The sequence below is a fragment of the Balaenoptera physalus genome (genome assembly GCF_965194825.1).
Source record: "Balaenoptera physalus genome assembly, chromosome: 15".
Classification (NCBI taxonomy): Eukaryota; Metazoa; Chordata; class Mammalia; order Artiodactyla; family Balaenopteridae; genus Balaenoptera; species Balaenoptera physalus.
The window spans coordinates 45,353,701-45,372,151 of record NC_138894.1 but is presented as its reverse complement, the minus strand read 5'-3'; the positions used below and the strand labels follow the sequence as shown (position 1 = coordinate 45,372,151).

The 18,451-nt window shown below is 44.6% G+C and overlaps 1 protein-coding gene and 2 pseudogenes across 3 annotated transcripts in view; all 3 read left to right on the top strand.

Annotated features, from left to right (window-relative positions):
• Positions 1-18,052, top strand: part of B3GNT2 (UDP-GlcNAc:betaGal beta-1,3-N-acetylglucosaminyltransferase 2) — a 30,902-nt gene extending 12,850 nt beyond the window's left edge. Inside the window, exon 2 of the mRNA XM_082426651.1 lies at positions 15,543-18,052. Within this exon, the coding sequence (XP_082282777.1) occupies positions 15,552-16,745 (1,194 nt within the window). The 5' untranslated portion in view covers positions 15,543-15,551 and the 3' untranslated portion in view covers positions 16,746-18,052. The remainder of the gene's footprint in view (positions 1-15,542) is intronic.
• On the top strand, positions 97-441 carry LOC309643695 (protein preY, mitochondrial pseudogene; annotated as a pseudogene). The gene has a single exon. The product of its transcript is annotated as a protein preY, mitochondrial pseudogene (transcript).
• LOC309643698 (phosphatidylinositol N-acetylglucosaminyltransferase subunit Y pseudogene) lies at positions 538-1,517 on the top strand (annotated as a pseudogene). The gene has a single exon. The product of its transcript is annotated as a phosphatidylinositol N-acetylglucosaminyltransferase subunit Y pseudogene (transcript).
• Positions 18,053-18,451: the final 399 nt, after the last annotated feature.

Below are 18,451 nucleotides of genomic sequence, written 5' to 3'. Positions count from 1 at the left end.
GTGAGGAATGATGTGATTTTGAAAGTCAATCCTGAGCGCCTGCAGCGGCGCGGGTGGTCACGGGCGCGCAGGGGCTCGGTCGCGGGCTGCCAGGCCATGCCGCGTGGAGTTTGCGGCCGGCTCGCCTCAGCGCTGCGGGGGACACGCGCACAGCCGCCCGCGGTCGCCCGGAGGTGTGTGCACGCGTCGGTGTCGCGGCCGTCCCCAGACCAGAGCTAGCGGACGCGGGAACCGCCCCGCGCCTTCGACCCAGCGCTGCTGGAGTTCCTGGTGTGCCCGCTCTCCAAGAAGCCGCTCCGATATGAAGCATCGACAAATGAATTGATTAACGAAGAGTTAGGAATAGCCTAACCAATTATTGATGGGATTCCTAATATGATACCACAGGCAGCTAGGATGACACATCAAAATAAGAAGCAAGAAGAAACGGAGCAGCATTAGATCATACGTAAAAACGACAACACACACAACTGAATTTTCTAAATACCATCCACCTTTTAAAAAGTCAGAGTGGCGGGTAATAGGTGGAGGGGAAGAATGTTTCTGTCTCTTCCTACGTTGACTGTCCTTATTCCGTTGGTCTCGTTAGCCCGGCTGTTATACTCGGCTTCCGTGGAAGAAAACTTCCCACAGGGCTGCACTAGCACAACCAGCCTGTGCTTTTACAGTCTGCTCTTGCCGATTACCATACCCGTTTATGTGTTCTTCCACCTTTGGACTTGGATGGGTATTAAACTCTTCAGGCATAATTAATACAACCAGAGCCAAGATGGTATATCCTAATGATAGGCTTGAGTGTCTGTCTCTGAAAACTCAACTACATGGAAATACTGGACACCCACTTAATGTGCAAGAAAGATCCTTTGCCTAGCTTCTCTCAGAGGTTTAGGACTGGGGAGGCTTAAGCTGCAGAGGCTTCTTTACTGTACTTTGGTTCTGCCCTTGTTTTTTGAAGGTTCTTATTTGTACCTGGGGTATCAGGAGAAACATTTCAACAAAGTGTCTTGTTGGAAATTAACAGCCCCAGCCATCATCTGCTGACTTTATTTCTTATCCCATTCATAATTAAAAGTTACTAATTTCAGACCTTAAAAAAAAAAAAAAAGAAAGTCAATCCTAAAACTTTGAGGAGAGTCAACTTTTGATTTTGTTAAATTAGTCTTTTTTTAAAAAATAGATTTATTTATTTATTTATTTATTTTTGGGTCTTCATTGCTGCGCACAGACTTTCTCTAGTTGTGGCGAGCTGGGGCTACTCTTTGTTGCCGTGCGTGGGCTTCTCATTGCAGTGGCTTCTCTTGTTGCAGCGCACGGGCTTCGTTTCTCCACGGCACGTGGGATCTTCCCAGACCAGGGCTTGAACCCATGTCCCCTGCATTGGCAGGTGGATTCTTAACCACTGCGCCACCAGGGAAGTCCCGTTAAATTTATCTTTAATTGAGTATTTCATGCATTTTACTGTGTAAAATGACAATAATCTCTTTTCCAGTACCTATGTGAAAATAGTCTTTCTTAATTGGTTTCACCAGCTTTTCTCTATGTGTGACTGTAGACAGAAGTAGCCCACATAGCAAGCCCCAAGTTACCTCCTCCCTGCGCCATCTCTGTCCACCAAGATTGCCAAGCCATGGCTGATGGCCTGCTTGTTTCCAGAAGCACTTATACAAGATCAGTTTGATAACTTAGTTTATGTAATATAGTTTATATTATATAATGATAACTTGGTTTCTAGTCCAGTACTGTAATTTATGCTTGAGCACTTTTATTAATTTTTAATTGCCTTCTTCCTCCTCTCCTCCCATCCCTTGGGCCTTAGTTTGTTTACAGATTTGTTTAATCATATGAGACTGTTTCCTGGGATTTTTTTAGGTGATGTCCTGCATTGAGATGACACCCAGTGATGCTGTCCTGATGGGTGAGGGTGAGGCATGGAGGGGAAAGCGCAGGAATTGGAAAAGGCTTATGACAGTTGTGAAGAGGAGTGGCCTGGCCTGACACATAGACAGCCAGGGGCCAGGGAGGGTCTCTGGGGGGCCCGGAAATGTAGGGCCTGTGTGTGTAATGATTCAACAATGATTTGTGTGGAGCAAAAGATGAAAAAGGTCAAAGAATAGAAATTTTCCTTTATTTAGTCCTCGTTCCTTTACTGCCTCTCCCCGTTTATGTCCTTCTTGTCCTCAAATGTATTGACTGTCAATATGTTGTCAGGGTGGCAGACGCTAGAGAGACTGAAATGAAATTGAAATGGCCCAGCCCCTGCTCTTGATGGCCACGTGCCCTGTGGGGTGTGTAAGACTTGTTACCGAAGAGGTGTGGTAAGTCAGATAAATGTGTGTGAAGTGTTAAAGACAGCAAAAAGGAAGTAATAAAAACCACTGTCTGGGGGCGGGGCGGGTTCAGGGTGGTGCTGCTGCACTCGCCCTTGCTGGCCTTGTTTTTTATGTTGATGGCTCAGAATTGAAGCTCCGACTATGAGAATGCGACTTTGTCACTGATGATGGTTCTCACTGCGGGACTCCTCCCTACGCTGACCCTGGGCAAGCCTCTGTGCCTCTCTGCATCTTGGTTTCCTCTTCCGTACGGGAGGTGGTTGGAGTAGATGAGCTATAAGGCCCTGGAAAAGAAATTCTTGTAGCTTCTTTTTGGTAATGAACTCGGGACATGGTCTGTGTGTGGAATGCGTGTGCATGTTCCAGAGAAAACAAGTAAAAGGGTGAGAGAAAACAGTTTGTGGCCAACACTTGCTCTTCCATCACCTTTTCTGACACAGCCGGTGTCCCTTCCTCTCAGAACCTGGAGAGCTGGGCTGCAGGCCCACTCGGATCTAATCTCTAGCAGGTGGGAGGACCATCCTGGGATCCCTTCAGCCTCAGGCTGTGGTGCCCCGGGGAAGGGAGGGGGAGAGGAGAGGCAGGGCTTTTTCTGCTTAAAAGTTCTTGCCAAAAGGGTTTGCCCAACAGGTTTGTTAGATAGGGCTGGTTGAAGCTGCTGCCATCTCTCATTCCTCAGTGTGGATTAACACCTACCACAGAGCTGCAGGGACTCCACCCGGAGCAGGGGCGGGGCCCGCCTTACCAGACCAGGACCTCTGGGCACCTTAAGACTACCCACTGGTTCCCTTCTGGAGATTCTGTCTACATTATTCCTTTCTCATGCTGCTTAAAAACAAAACGCAACTGCCTGGCTTTCTTTGAAACTGCCTACATCTTCTGGGTATCCACAGATGCAATTATTTCACTTACTAAGTAATTTTTTTTAAGTGCAACTTTATTTGAGGATTCTTGAAATCTTCTTTGAGCAACGAGGTTGTGTGGTAGAAATAGTTTAGACTTGGGGTCAGGGTCCAGGGTCCAAGTGCTGGCTCCACACAGATTAGCTTTGTGACCTAAGAGTAATTGCTTCACATTTTTGAGTTTGTAAAGATTAAATGAGGGCTTCCCTGGTGGCGCAGTGGTTAAGAATCCGCCTGCCAATGCAGGGACACGGATTCGAGCCTTGGTTTGGGAAGATCCCACATGCCGCGGAGCACCTAAGCCCGTGCGCCACAGCTACTGAGCCTGCGCTCTAGAGCTTGCAAGGCCACAACTACTGAGCCCTCGTGCCACGACTACTGAAGGCTGCCGCGCCTAGAGCCCGTGCTCCGCAACAAGAGAAGCCACTGCAATGAGAAGCCCGTGTATTGCAACAAAGAGTAGCCCCCCCTCGCCACAACTAGAGAAAGCCCACGCACAGCAATGAAGACCCAGTGCGGCCAGAAGTAAATTAAAAAAAGATTAAATGAGGTGAGAATATCCCGGTGTGGAAAATGGGCAAAGGGCATGAGGAGTGGGAAGTCAGGAAGGAAGCACATGAATGACGATGGGTCAGTTTAAAACAAGCAGAGGTCCTTTTTTTGCGAAGATTAAAAAGAAAGACAGTGTCCACAGTCAACGTGGAGAGTGCTGTGCTCTTGGGTGTGTACAGTGAAAGGATAAATCAGTCTGGCTTTTGTTTTTGGTGGGGGATGGGTGGGACGGGGAATAATTTGATTATATTCTAAATGACTTTAAAAATGTATGTTCTCTTTGTAATTTTTCCAAAGGAAATAATAAGACAATGGACAAAGATGCACATATTAGGCTGTTCATCAGTTTTTCTTTTTCGATTATAGGGAAAATCAGAAACAACTCGTGCTTTTTTTTTTTTTTTTTTTAAGTATTAGGCTGCGCGGGGTCTTAGTTGTGGCACGTGAGCTCTTAGTTGCAGCGCATGAACTCTTAGTTGTGGCATGCGAACTGTTAGTTGCGGCATGCGGAATCTAGTTCCCCAACCAGGGATCCACCCAGGCCTGCTGCATTGGGAGTGCGGAGTCTTACCCACTGGACCACCAGGGAAGTCCCCGACTCATGGGTTAGTGATTAGTAAGCCAGGCCAAATGCCTGTACTCTGTCAGAGGTGCATTAGAGATCTGATGATAGAAGATGAACCCCTCAGATCATGCTGTCTTCCGCTTGTGAACCTAATCTGCTTTACAGAAGTTAAATCTCTGAACACAATAGCCTGTATTTGTAATCAACATGGACATCCAATTTGGAAGTTCTTCATTTTTCCCTATTTCATATTCTTGTGTGATTTAGTCAGTTTTCTGTTTGTTTGTTTGTTTTTTTTAATAGAGGGGCTGTGAAAGAAAACACATTCCTACAATCCCTCTGGCAGCAGCATTTGTTACGTTAGATGTAGGCATGGTGCACTCCCATCCCGTGGAGAGCTTGGGCTCAACAGCGCTTATCTGTTCTCTCCAGTGGCCTCAGCATCCATCTGCCCACAAACTGGCTGTGTTGGTCTCTGCATACAGACACCCTGTACCCACCCCCCCACCTCTTGTCTGCCCTGCTTCTCCTCACATCTCTGAAATCTACCCTGTTTCAGGCCCCACTCAGGTCCCTGCCTCGTCCTCTGCTGTTGACAAATGGACTGTCTAGTATTTATTGCTTGTCTATCAATTCACTGTACAGGACCCATGTTTTATACACGTTTCCCCTAACTCTGGACTTGAGTAACGGTGTTCATGGTTGGAATATGACTTTAGGTTGGTGATATAGAGATCTCTAACTTGTATCAGTTTTTAACTATTGCCTGTCAGCTCCAAATTCACCCTTTGTTGCCTGATCTATGAAAATGGATCAGAGCCTTCAAATATTTTTCCTCTGCCTTCTCTAAGTTGAGGGCTCTGAAGAGGATGTTGCAGAAGAAAGAGATTTTCCTTCCTGGTTCCCAGAGTCTAGAACCAGGCTTCCTGTAGAGCCTGCTGTTTTTCCTGCGGGTCTGCAGGCCACAGCTCTCTCCAGCATGTGGCTGCTGTGTCCTCTCTCCAGCTCTGGCAGCCGTGGTAGAAGGGGGAGCCTGGGCCCAGCCCAGGTCGCTGCTTCTCTTCAGCCCCGACATGTATACACACTGGGAGCCCCGTGATCCTGGCCGTCTAGTGAGCCGGCCACCTGATCTTTGTCCTGAGCAGTGGCCCTGAGCTGTTCCTGTCCGAGCCATGCACTGACGTGCTAAGCTGCTGCAGAGGGAGGCCTCTCCAGTTCCTGTTCCAGCGGCAGCCGGACTCCCTGTGTGTGCATGACTCCTTCCGCACCCTCGTTCTCTCTGCACACCGTCCCAGCAGTCTGCAAGGTTTGTTTCCTGAAACCCTCCTGATGGGGACTCTTGCGTGTTGCAGGCTTTGTGCCTGCATCCCAGAGGGTTGTTCCTGCTCTCCTGGTGACTGGACCATCTCTGGCCTGGGCACCCAGGAACTGCCACCTATACCTACTTCAACAAGCTCTGAACTTTTCTTCCACGCTTGTCCTTTTTTGGGTACTTTTCATCTGGTGCAGGGCATTAGAGTTCTATTCCATCTTTATAGTTACTCAATTATTACATTTTTAAACTTCCCCTGCTTGAATTACTGTGTGGTTTCTGCCTCCTGATTGGACCCAGACTGAAATACATTCCATGTAACCCAACTAAGCAAACGGAAGGATGAATCAAAGAGAAATCTTCTAGGGATTTCTCTGAGGGCTTGTTGAGAGCCTGCCAGACTATACTGGTTTGTACATAGGTCCTGGAGCTTGGAGGGGAAACACTTACCAAACCATAGCCATGTACAGGCTCTTAACAAGGGCTTCCAGAACACGTGAAGCTCCCCAAGAAGTGACTGCCTGCATTGCAGCATTTCTTTTCTAAAATGGTTTCCCACCTAGGTAAATAGATGCCCCCAAGCTTCCAGTCTGTACCGGGGCCTGCCTTCCTTTACGCATGTTCACCCTGCTATCATGGCCTTGGTGGGGGTAACACTTGCTGGAGGTCCTCCCCTCACCAGGAAGGAATGTGGAGGCTTCTCTCTGTGGGGATGGGATGAAGGAGAGTTGGCTTGGGTGTGCTGCCAGAGGAGGGATGGAGCCCTCACCTAGAAGCACTGCTGAATCCCACGCTCCTGCATTCTCACACTGGAGGGCCTGGACTGCCTGTGGGAAATGAGGGGCTGGGCTGGGCTTTTCACCACAGTTTACCTCTTCAAATCTTGCCCGCACCCGCCCAGGTGAGACAGATTTCTTTAAATACATATGTGTCGTTGACTAGCACACATATAAGTGATTTTTCCTGTGTCATCTCTTTGGAGAAAGGGCATGTATATTTAATTAATCTAATTTCTACTGAACATCTGTATTCAGTGAACTTGACCAGATGACCCAAATACCTTTCTATTCAGCAAATGCTGAATGACTCTCAGATGCCATGTGCTGGGGTGATGGTGGTGCAGGGTGAAGACCTTGATCACAGAGGATGCCCTAACTCCTGGGAGGTGGGCTCTTCAAGAGTGACACTTGACCTAATTTAGGAGTAGAAGCTCTTCAGGAAGGCATGGCAGACAGAGGGCACTCCTCAGGTGGCAGAGTGAAGCTGGGATTTTTCTGGAAGAGAAATGTGTTTGCTGTGGTTGGAGGTTCAAGTGTATATGGTGTGGAGATGGAGGATGTTGGCAGGAGCTGGCGTGCAAGGAAGCACAGATCATCATAAAGGGACCAGAAGGGCATGTGAGTGAGAAGATTGGAGGAATGAGGCTGGTATTTAGGCTGGGGCATAACCTTGGGCAGGAGAACTCGCAGAAGAGGGGAAGAAGCCATGAAGCCCTAAGCTCCAGGAATGGAGAAGAGAGGAGTTTTAGAAGACAACACAGTTACAGTTAGGCTGTGAGGGAGCCGTGCCATGTTGGTGGTGGTGACCAAACCAGGGAACAGCATGAGAAGGGAATGTATGTACAGGGGCTGAAGACTGAGTAGCTGGGGAACAGGGCATGTTTGGGAGCTGTGGGAAGTAAGGCATTGGGCTCCTGCAGTAGCCAGTGGCAGAGCCTGAATGGGATACAGGACAGGCGAGGAGGAGGGGCAAGTGATGTTACAGAGGTGGGAACACAGATGTGCTGGATGTGGAAAGCAGGGGGGAGAAGCAATTCAAGGTCCTGCTGGGGAGTGCACATGGGAAGTTGATCCATCGCCGATGGGGGACCCAGGAAGAGAAACTCCACACGGCATTTACTATCTGGAGTTAGCTGGGTCAACTTGTGATACTTCTTCTGGAGGTAATGTTTAAGACGATGGATAGATGGGTTTCTAGAGAGAGAATATTTGTGAAAGAGGCAATGAATGACAAAACTTGAGAAGTATGCTTAGTGTTTGGAGGAGGAATCAGAACCCGTGAAGGAAAACTATTGAAAGCCCAATGCACAGTAGACAACACCCTGGTGTGGTAGGTTATATCATCCATTTTACAAATGAGGAAACTGGGGCTCAGAGAAGTCAAGCAACTTGCATAAGGTCACACAGCTAGTAGTAGGTAGCATAACCAGAATTTAATTCTGGGCTCTCTGACTTCAGGTACCAGACTAACTATGGCTCTGGAACATTTCCATCCTCAAAACATCTACGAGGCTTGTTTTATAATGACATAATCTTATACAATGAAGATCTAAAATTTTTACCAGTTTTACTAAAGGCAGGGGCAGGATGGCCTCTGGGAGGGTTAATTCCCTGTCATTGTTTACCACATTTTCCTCTTTCTCCTTTTCTGAAAATTCTATGCATGTTTAGTTAAAGAATGAACTTAGTGATTGATTTTATTTTAAATGATAAATACCATTTGAGAAAATCAGCCACATTGGGTTTTGGGGGAACTATAATCAATGGGGACCAAAACATGTCCTATAGACACTTTGATGTACAATGTCACCTGTGGGGGCATGTAGGTAAATAGATTCATCATATGTACTTTTCCCTTTAAATTTTGAACATGAAGGGTACTGCTAATGACTATGAAACAAATTCCTTGAATTTAGCTGATAGTTGTTCTAGGACTTAACAGACCAGAAAGCAGTCAGACACATGTTCTCGCTTCATGCCAGCTTCTAGGTGAGATTGTGGGGGGAATCCTGGGGCTCCCCGGCACCAGCCCAGGCAAGAACCGAGGCCAGGCTTCTTGCTCCCATTAAGGAACGAGCTCTAGGTATGGCCCAGCTCTTCTGGTCCCACTGAGCTGCTGCACTCACACCCTTATCACCACCCCACTGTCTGCCCTGAGTGCTGGGAGGTGGCCCCCAGAACCACTTAGCTGCAAGCTGTCCCTGTCTCTTTATCTGAGCAGAATCTGGAAAAGTCTGGCAAGGACCAGGCAACAGATGTTAGAAGCCTGGGAAGTAAGGATTTAGCCACTCTCACCAGGCTTCTGGAGGGAGGATGGGGGAGGTTGGGCAGGCAGAATGACGTACACGTCGCCTGCCCCCGTGGTACGGCAGCGGGCTTGGGCTCTTTATCTCCTGGAGGATTTGTGGGTCCCGTTTGTGCAGGAGAGTGAGCAGGAAGCAGGACGCCCCTGGACACGGAGGCCGCCTGCTCAGACTCCTGTGACCGAATCAGGAACTTGGATTTCTCGCCTCCAAGCCTCAGCCTGACTAGATGGGGTGGCTGGTCATTTCATTTCCTGATTACAGGAAGGTCCTGCCTTTCTTTTATCTTTCACTTTGGTACTGGGGGTGCGGGCAGCAAAGGCAGTCCTGGGCACAGGTTTTGGACTGGGTCCGGGTGTGGTTGCTCTTCTGTCCCTGACCAGCTACTCGTGGCTGTCTGCCTAACAAGCCGGAGCCCCTTGGGGTGCAGGAGTCAGGCTCTGACTCAGAGCTTTGTGAGAATGGCCTCATTCAAATGTCTTCTGGCCAGCGCTTCGCTTTCAGAACTGGAGGGAACCTTTTAGGACCATCCTCTTCAGTGGTTCCCAGTCTAGTGTCCAGGAATGAAACATTGGGATTGTTTAGACTGCATATTGGGAAGCGAAATGACTACAGAATAGTCATTCAGTAAATGTTACTTATGACCCTGCCCTACCTCTTATATCTGACTTTGACTGATGGTAGTTTTGAGGGTTCAGATGTATAAATATAAAGCTTTAAAAATTTTAAATAAAACAATTTTTAAAATAATCTTTTAAGAAGATTAACCATCGAAAATCAGACCATCATCCTTTTAGTTCCTTACGTCCTAAGCCTGTGCTGCAGTGTTCACTTGTATCATGGTTTAAAACTCAGACGCTAGAGTTTCAGGAGGAGCCGCTTAGGTTTGAATCCTGGCTCTGCCATCTGCCTGCTGTGTGACCTTGGACAAGTTAAATCTCCTCTCTGAGTATCTGCCTCATAGCATCACTGGTGCCTGGCACATAGACAGTGGTACCTAAGTATTTATTAAAATAAAACATAAGTGTTCATATTTTACTATTATTTTGAGGAGGCCTCTCTAATAGATGGCTTCAGGCAGAGAGCACGGGCCCACGGAAAGGTGTGCAGTGATCTAGGGATGGATGTCGTGACAGAGCCTGTGCTGAACACCGCAGGGTCCAGTACAGGGCTGGAGTGTCTGGAACCGGGGGACCATGGCCCAGGCTAGTGATGTGGGGTCTAGAAATGGGGACCTGGCATTAGGATTTGTGCGTGACGTGCCCCAGCCCCCGTCCCAGGCAGTCTAGATGTGAGTGGTAGAGGCTGCTGAAGGGGGAAGATGGTGTGGCAGCATTAAAGAATATGAAAATAACTTATAATCCTACCACCCTGATTAACCCAGTTTTGTTTTTGTGTGGTATCTTATCTGGATTTTCACATAGTTTAAGCATGGCATCTGTACTATTTTATAATCCATTTTCAGCTAACACAAATTTTTGTGTGTGTGTCTCTACCTTTCTAAATATTTTAATTGCAAATTAAAGAAGGAAGTTGTTAAACAAAATCAACTGAAGTGTTTTAGAAATTTTAAGACTGTTCAGTCTCTGTTGGGGAGAGTCAACTCCCAAGTACAAAGTGAAAGCTAAGGTTGTTCTTTGTCTGCATATGGGATTTTCTATTTCTGTTACTCACAGTAAAAATTCTGTGTTTCACAGTGAGGGTTGTATAACATCTTCCCTAGCTTCAGGGTAGGTTTTCTTACTCAAAATTCTTTTTGAGCAATGTAACTTCCTGCTCAAAAAAGGACACGGAATTGGTTTTATGTCTGTAATGGGAATATTTAGTCAAATATTCAGAGAGCTTTTTCCCACAGATATTTTTATGGAGGTCACTGCTTCATCCTCCTTTCCATGAACTTTGGTTTATTGTAAGAGTCTAGTTCTCATGCGAGGGACTGTGCCTCGGTCACAAATGAAAGTTGACATTTACACTCGATGGAAATGTATAATTGAGAATCTGGGTGGTTTTCCCACCCTTCCTCCTCAGGTTGGTTTGGAAGAAATGCTCTTTAGAAATAGTGGTAAGAGTTAGCCCAAGCTGCACGTTTGGGAATTTAGAAAAGGAAAGCTGGCCCCTTGTCAGAAGTGGGGCTGGGAGCTTCTAGGCTCCAATTTCCCTTTCTTTGGAAAGTCTTTGTAACAACCAAATGTACCATGACCCAGTGCCTTGGGTCTTTTCAGCCTTGAGCCAGCCCTTGAAACTTCACTGTTGACCTGGACCGGGTTACAAGAATGTGGCCATGCCTGGTAGAAAAAGGAGGAGATCCAAAAAGCCCTGGATTAGGAGCCAGAAGACTGTGTCATCTTGGCCTTACCTCTTAACTCTGTGGTGACATTTAGGCAGCCCAGTTGTAACCCTCTTGGAGCCTCTGTTTTTCTCCCTGGTGAAGTGGTATCCTCTCAGCTTCCCTGAGGGGGCACAAATGAGAAATGGACAGGAAATGTTCTGGAATCCTTTGAAAGTGGAATCCTTGAATCAAGGACTCGAATCCTTGAAACAAGGGGAGGATGGTGTCCCTTTGAGAGCCACAAAGCCCTGTCTTGGCCGAGAATATGGGAGGTCCTGGCTGGGTCTTGATGGCAGAAATAAAAGCCTGAATTGCCGTGATGAAGCTGGAAACCTTGGCCAGGGTCAGCAAGCTTAATGCACTCTTCAAAGTATTCCTGAAAGAAGGATTGGTGCTTTTCGTGATACGAAACGTCACATCATCATTTCAGATGGTTCTGGCTGGATTGCTGGTATCCATAGGTCTGGATGCATAGCTGGCTCATTTATCTGGAATTATATTATTCACCCTGAACCTTTTCCTAGGAAAATTAACTTATAGGTTCACGACCTGCTATGTAAAAGTACTGTGCTGCTCTTTTTTTCTCCCTTAAGCTCTGCTGTTTTACTGTAGAAATTTCAGGAATAGTCTACTGATATCCATACTCCTTTTCTGAGTTGAAAGTTTCTGCCAAGTAGTTAGCTGTTCATAGCGCGTGCTGTTTTCCCTTCCAGACCTTCTTGCTCATTGTAGTCTTGCTCTGTTCACCCTCATCCTTTTCCTTGTCCTCCTTTCAGCCTGTTCACATGAAGGGCAAGACCAGTGATACTGGGTCAAGTGCTACTTCAGCTTTAGGAGAGTTATCCTAATTCAGAGAGAATGGTTTGTTTTTGGAAAGTGTTTTGTCTCGAATCTGGAGGCCAAAAAAAACCAACTTAAAACTATCCATGATTTATTTGCTAATAAGATGACTAATTCTTTAATTGTATCAGATACCCACACAAATACATTCCAAGTGTCCACTTGAGCTCTCCTGTCCTGGCAAGTTAGGCCCATAACAAAGAGGTTTAGGGTGCCGAAGATGTACTGGCCTTCAGTTTGCATAAAAGGTGTGCTCAGAGGCTCACTTGAAAGGAGCTGACCTAAGGAGGGCATGGACCATAGACTTATGAATTATTCAGGTTGTGTGTGACTCGGGCCCTTTAAAACTATAATTAAGGAGTAGGGAATATCTTGTGGGGTTTCGTTTTTTTCTTACCGCCTTCTTTGGAGGAAGTTTAAGAAGGCCCTTTCTTGGTACCTCAGTAGTGGGATTCTTGAGGGGTGGAGGATGGGTAGTGGTTGAGAAGTGAGGGGAGAATGGAGTGGTGATGGGAGACTGCTTACCTGGGTGAGCTGAGAGCAGCCACGTAACTTTATCATCTGCCGTGTTCTCTAGCTGTGTAGAGGCTTTGGGGAGTGGAAGGTATGGTGGAGGGACTAGTTTTGTAAAAACATCTTTTGCTTATATGTCCTTAACCAAAACTGTGTTTAGCAGTGATAAATACAAGCAACTAGATTTGGATCTACTGGACAGATTTTAAGAGACGCAAAACAGTTTGTGAATGCCCATTGATCTAATCTGGGCTGTTCAACATAGTGATAACTTCACAGCATTCTCAGCGTGACAGATACTTCTGCCTTGAGAGTATTTGTTAGAACCCAGTGAATTTTTAAATCTTATAGTAACATAAATAAACAAACACACACAAATAAATAAATAAATAAATAAATAAACACTACCCTTGATTAAAATACATAATTAAGTTACAAGGATGTAATGGACAGCACAGGGAATATAGTCAATATTTTATCATAACTTTGTATGGAGTATAATCTATAAAAGTAGCAAATCACTATGTTGTATACCTGAAACTAATATAATGTTGTAAGTCAACTATGCTTCAATTTTAAAAAAACAAATAAACAAGATCCCATGCTCCTCCAGTGATACCAAACTGTTTCCTTTACACCATCCTTTTTGAACTTTCACATTTTGTATTGAAATTTTAGAAGAATCAATGTTTATTAACTGCAGCCCCCCCCCAATAAAAAAACCCACTTTGTTCTAGAGGTCAGAGAAGAGTGGCTACCATTTGACATGGTGGTCTTAGAACCCCCATCACCTTGGCTAGGATTCCAGCTCTGCCCTTAACACAGTTACTTCTTTAAATCTGTTTCCTCAGGTATAAAATGGGAATAAAAGTAACAATACCTACTTCAGAGGCTCCCTGTATCAAGATAATGCACTGTGCCTGAGAAGCAATACTTCTTTGGGATTCTTTTCTGAGGATGAATTCTCAACTGTAGAATTAACCTGATAAGAAAATTCTTTTTTTTTTTTTTAATTTATTTTTGGCTGCATTGGGTCTTCGTTGCTGTGCACAGGTTTTTCTCTAGTTGTGGTGAGCGGGGGCTACTCTTCGTTGCAGTGCGTGGGCTTCTCTTTGCGGTGGCTTCTCTTGCTGCGGAGCACGGGCTCTAGGCGCCAGGGCTTCAGTAGTTGCAGCACGCGGGCTTCAGTAGTTACAGCACGTGGGCTCAGTAGTTGCGGCACGTGGGCCCTAGAGCTCGCGGGCTTCAGTACTTGTGGCACATGGGCTCAGTAGTTGTGGCGCATGGGCGTAGTTGCTCCGCAGCCTGTGGGATCTTCCCGGACCAGGGCTCAAACCCGTGTCCCCTGCATTGGCAGGCGGATTCTTAACAACTGTGCCACCGGAGAGGTCCCAACCTGATAAGAAAATTCTTTACCGAGTATTGCCATTCCACTTTTTGCGGTTGTCTTTTTTTTTTTTTTAATTTTTTTCTGCCTTTATTTTATTTTATTTATTTATTTTTTTTAAAAAATTTATTTATTTATGGCTGTGTTGGGTCTTCATTTCTACGTGAGGGCTTTCTCCAGTTGTGGCAAGTGGGGGCCACTCCTCATCGCGGTGCGCAGGCCCCTCACTGTCGTGGCCTCTCTTGTTGCGGAGCACAGGCTCCAGATGCGCAGGCTCAGTAGTTGTGGCTCACGGACCTAGTTGCTCCGCGGCATGTGGGATCCTCCCAGACCAGGGCTCAAACCCGTGCCCCCTGCATTAGCAGGCAGACTCTCAACCACTGCGCCACCAGGGAAGCCCCTGGGGTTGTCTTTTAATGTCAAGCTTATCTAACTGGTTGTTTTTGGGCCATCTGTCTCACCAGTGTTAGAACTCTGCAGTTACAACCCCAGCAAACCATCTCATTACTCTTTCTTTGTTCTGTTGCCCACAGCCTGAAATCTATTCTTGGCCTTTGATATTTCACTAAAATGTCATTTTCATTTCTCTTTTTCTTCTTGCTATAAACAGCAGGGATCTTAAGAATACAGTTTGAGTTTTGACAAATGTATACACCCATGAAACCCCATCCAGATCAAGACATACGCAGTATATTTCTATACCCAAGAAGACCCCTCCTGACTCTCTCCATTCAAAACCCCTACCCCTATCACTCTCAGATTTCTAGGGCCTAGATTAATTTTGCCTTCTTGAACCTAACGTAAATGGAGTTTGAGGTCTGTCTCTCCCTCACTACACTGTTGTTGCTCGTAGCAGTAGTTTTCCTCTTTATTGCTAAGGGTTGTTCCAGTGTATGAATATAGCACAGTTTCATAATTCATTCTTCTGTTGATGACATTTTGGTTGGTCTCAGTTGTGGGTGATTTGGATGAAGCTGGTGTGAAGCTGGTTTCATCTCTCTGAACACTCAGTGTGGTTAGTGTGTCCTCCACCTCCTAACCCTGCAGCCCTGGGCAAGTGTCTTAATCTTTCTGCCTTGGTTTCCTCATCTGTAAAATGGAAGGTCAGGAAACAATTCAAGGTTGTGGCCACCATTTAAAAAAAAATAGAGTAAAATAGGGGATCAGAGTGAATGACATGGAACTGCACATGTTGCAACTCACATAAATACAGTTATGTGTGTGTGCAGGTATGTACATAATAACAAATATAAACTGTATTTGTTTTTATGAATTGTGAACACATCCGTGTGCAGCACACTGATTTGTATATGTCCTTGTGTAAGCAAGGAAGTTGAAGCACCTGTGAATTATCTAGTTAATTCGTATCTTTGCCCTCCGGTGTCCAAAACAGCCACAGCGTTAAGGGTCATTTATACACAGCTCGCTATAGGCCAGCCACTGTTTTAAAAGCTTACCTATAAAGGCATATAGCTCTCACAACCGTCCTATGAAGTGGGTTATTATCCCCATTTTATAGATGGAGAAGCTGAGACATTGGTTATACAACTTGCCCAAGGTCACAGAGCTTGAAATAGGATGATAGGGCCATGATTTGAACCCAGGCAGTGCAAGTCTAGAATCTGTGCTCTAAACCGCTATTCCGGGGGACATAAAAGAGGCAAGTGACATGTGAGCAAATGCAATTAATAATAATCTAATCAATACAATGCTCCTCTCTTTTATTTCAGATATGAGAAATGAGTGTTGGACGTCGAAGAATAAAGTTGTTGGGAATCCTGATGATGGTAAATGTCTTCATTTATTTGATTGTGGAAGTCTCCAAAAGCAGTAGCCAAGAAAAAAATGGAAAAGGGGAAGTAATAATACCCAAAGAAAAGTTCTGGAAGATATCTGACCCTCCCAAGGCATATTGGAACAGGGAACAAGAAAAGCTGAACAGGAAGTACAATCCCATTTTGAACATGTTAGCCAACCAGACAGGGGAAGCATATGGATTTTCCAACATAAGCCATCTGAATTATTGTGAACCTGACCTGAGGGTCACATCAGTAGTTTCAGGTTTCGACAGTTTGCCAGACAGATTTAAAGACTTTCTGTTGTATTTGAGATGTCGAAATTATTCACTGCTTATAGATCAACCCGATAAGTGTGCAAAGAAGCCCTTCTTATTGCTGGCGATTAAGTCCCTTACTTCACATTTCGACAGAAGGCAAGCGATTCGGGAATCTTGGGGGAAAGAAACCAATGTGGGGAACCAAACAGTGGTGCGAGTCTTCTTACTGGGCCAGACCTCCCCAGAGGACAACCATCCTGACCTTTCAGATATGCTGAAATTTGAGAGTGAGAAACACCAAGACATTCTTATGTGGAACTACAGAGACACCTTCTTTAACTTATCTCTGAAAGAAGTACTCTTTCTCAGGTGGGTGAGCACTTCCTGCCCAAATGCTGAGTTCGTGTTCAAGGGCGATGACGATGTTTTTGTGAACACCCATCACATCCTGAATCACTTGAATAGCTTATCCAAGAGCAAAGCCAAAGATTTGTTTATAGGTGATGTGATTCACAATGCTGGACCTCATCGGGATAAGAAACTCAAGTACTACATCCCGGAAGTTGTTTACACGGGCGTCTACCCGCCTTATGCAGGGGGAGGTGGATTCCTGTACTCCGGCCACCTGGCCCTGAGGCTATACAATGTAACTGACCAGGTCCTTCTCTACCCCATCGATGACGTTTATACTGGAATGTGCCTTCAGAAACTTGGCCTCGTTCCAGAGAAACACAAAGGCTTCAGGACATTTGATATAGAAGAGAAAAACAGGAATAACATTTGTTCCTATGTAGGTTTGATGTTGGTACATAGTAGAAAACCTCAAGAGATGATTGATATTTGGTCTCGGTTGCAAAATGCTCATTTAAGTTGCTAAATTATGTACAGAACTAAATTTTGCATAGAAAGATGTATCTCGAATAGTTCCCATGTTGTGTTCTCTCACATTAGAGGTAATTTCTATGTAAAACCATCAAAACAGCCTTTATGAGTAGTATCCATATGAGGGCCTCTAAACCTTTCAATGTAGTACTTTCTGAAGAGGGAAAGCAGAAGATCCTAATTTTTATGTAGGATATGACAGGACGAATGGTTCTGACCCTTCCTGCTGGCTAGTGGTCATTATTTTCTAACTTGTCCCCCTTGTCATCTGAAATCATGTTTCTGGAATCTGATCGTGTTAAGTTATTTTTGTTTTGCCCTCATATGATGGTAATCCTATTTCCCATTATAATGAGTGAATTATCTGCAATTTAGGTATTCATAAACCTATTGGCTACAAAGACACTGATATATGATTCAGTGCTTTTTGTGAAATGGAATTACATTTATTTTCATGAAATTTGGATGAATTTTTTAAATAGTCTGGAAAAATTAACTTCTGTTGAAATTTCCTGCCACCCCAACATTTCCTTGGGTTAATCTAATCAATCAGTTTTTCAAAATGGGAATCACCCTGTGACATTCATCCAGTTTATCTTGTTATGTCTTCTGGTCATAATAAGGAGAAAGCTTAACTATCTTGTATTTGGTTTGCTGGGTGGTGTCGTCATAGTTCTCTCTTTTTTAGTATTTGAAAATAATGAGTATGATTCCATAATCTTCAAACTGAAGATTGAATTGACCCTGGTAACCATATTGTGTTTATGATTTTTCATTCTGGACCAGGAAAGCATGTGTAACTTTTGAACTTTAAGTGAAAAGATTGAAGTTGCAGACCTTTTTATCAGTGGTTTGTCAGTTTAAAACTGCAGAATTCTATTCTTGCCACATGATTACGTGTTGCTTATACAAAATTATTATCCTGAGTAGTGACTGCTTTCCTGTCTCAGTGTAGAAGTGCCTGTGTTTTTATTTATTGTTCAGATCAAATACCAAAACATTTTCTTAAATATATTTTGTGTAATATTTTATTTGTATACGGTGTTGTTGATGAATTATTTAACTAGAGCATGGTATTTTAAGTAGTAAGTATAACATATGTTAAATAAAGTTAATTGTTATTTTTGAATTAAAAATTTTGGCGGGGGGGATATGAACTAGAATTCTGCCAAACTGTTGCTTATATATACTGTCTTGTAACATGCTTTCTTGAGACATTTTTGTGTTATAGATATGAAGATTCTTACCAGATGTGATATTGGGGACTGTAAGAAGATGGAAATAAAGTCACCATATTTTTAATTGTCACGTGTAATGTGTAATCTATAATCTCTGTTTCCAGCGTTTAATTACATTTTCCCCAAAGAGGCCATTTCTTCCCCCCAGAAACTATTACAGTAATATTGAACTATACCTTTTCATCTGTCTTTGTATTTAAAATTCTTAAAAGCGCTTTCCCATGTAGAGTCTGTAGAGAGGAGTATGAATACTTATTTATGCTTCCACTTTCAGTGAGTATAAAGGATTTAACTCTTTATACTCACTGAAAATGGAGTGAGTGGAATGGAGCAGCGTCTTAAAGATTGTATCATCCTAAGCCGTGTCCATTTTGGGGTTTGTATCCATGGTGATGAAACAGAGAGCATCTTTGACCGCTCAAGTTTCTTTCCTAGACTTATGTTGAGAAGAAACTGCTAACGC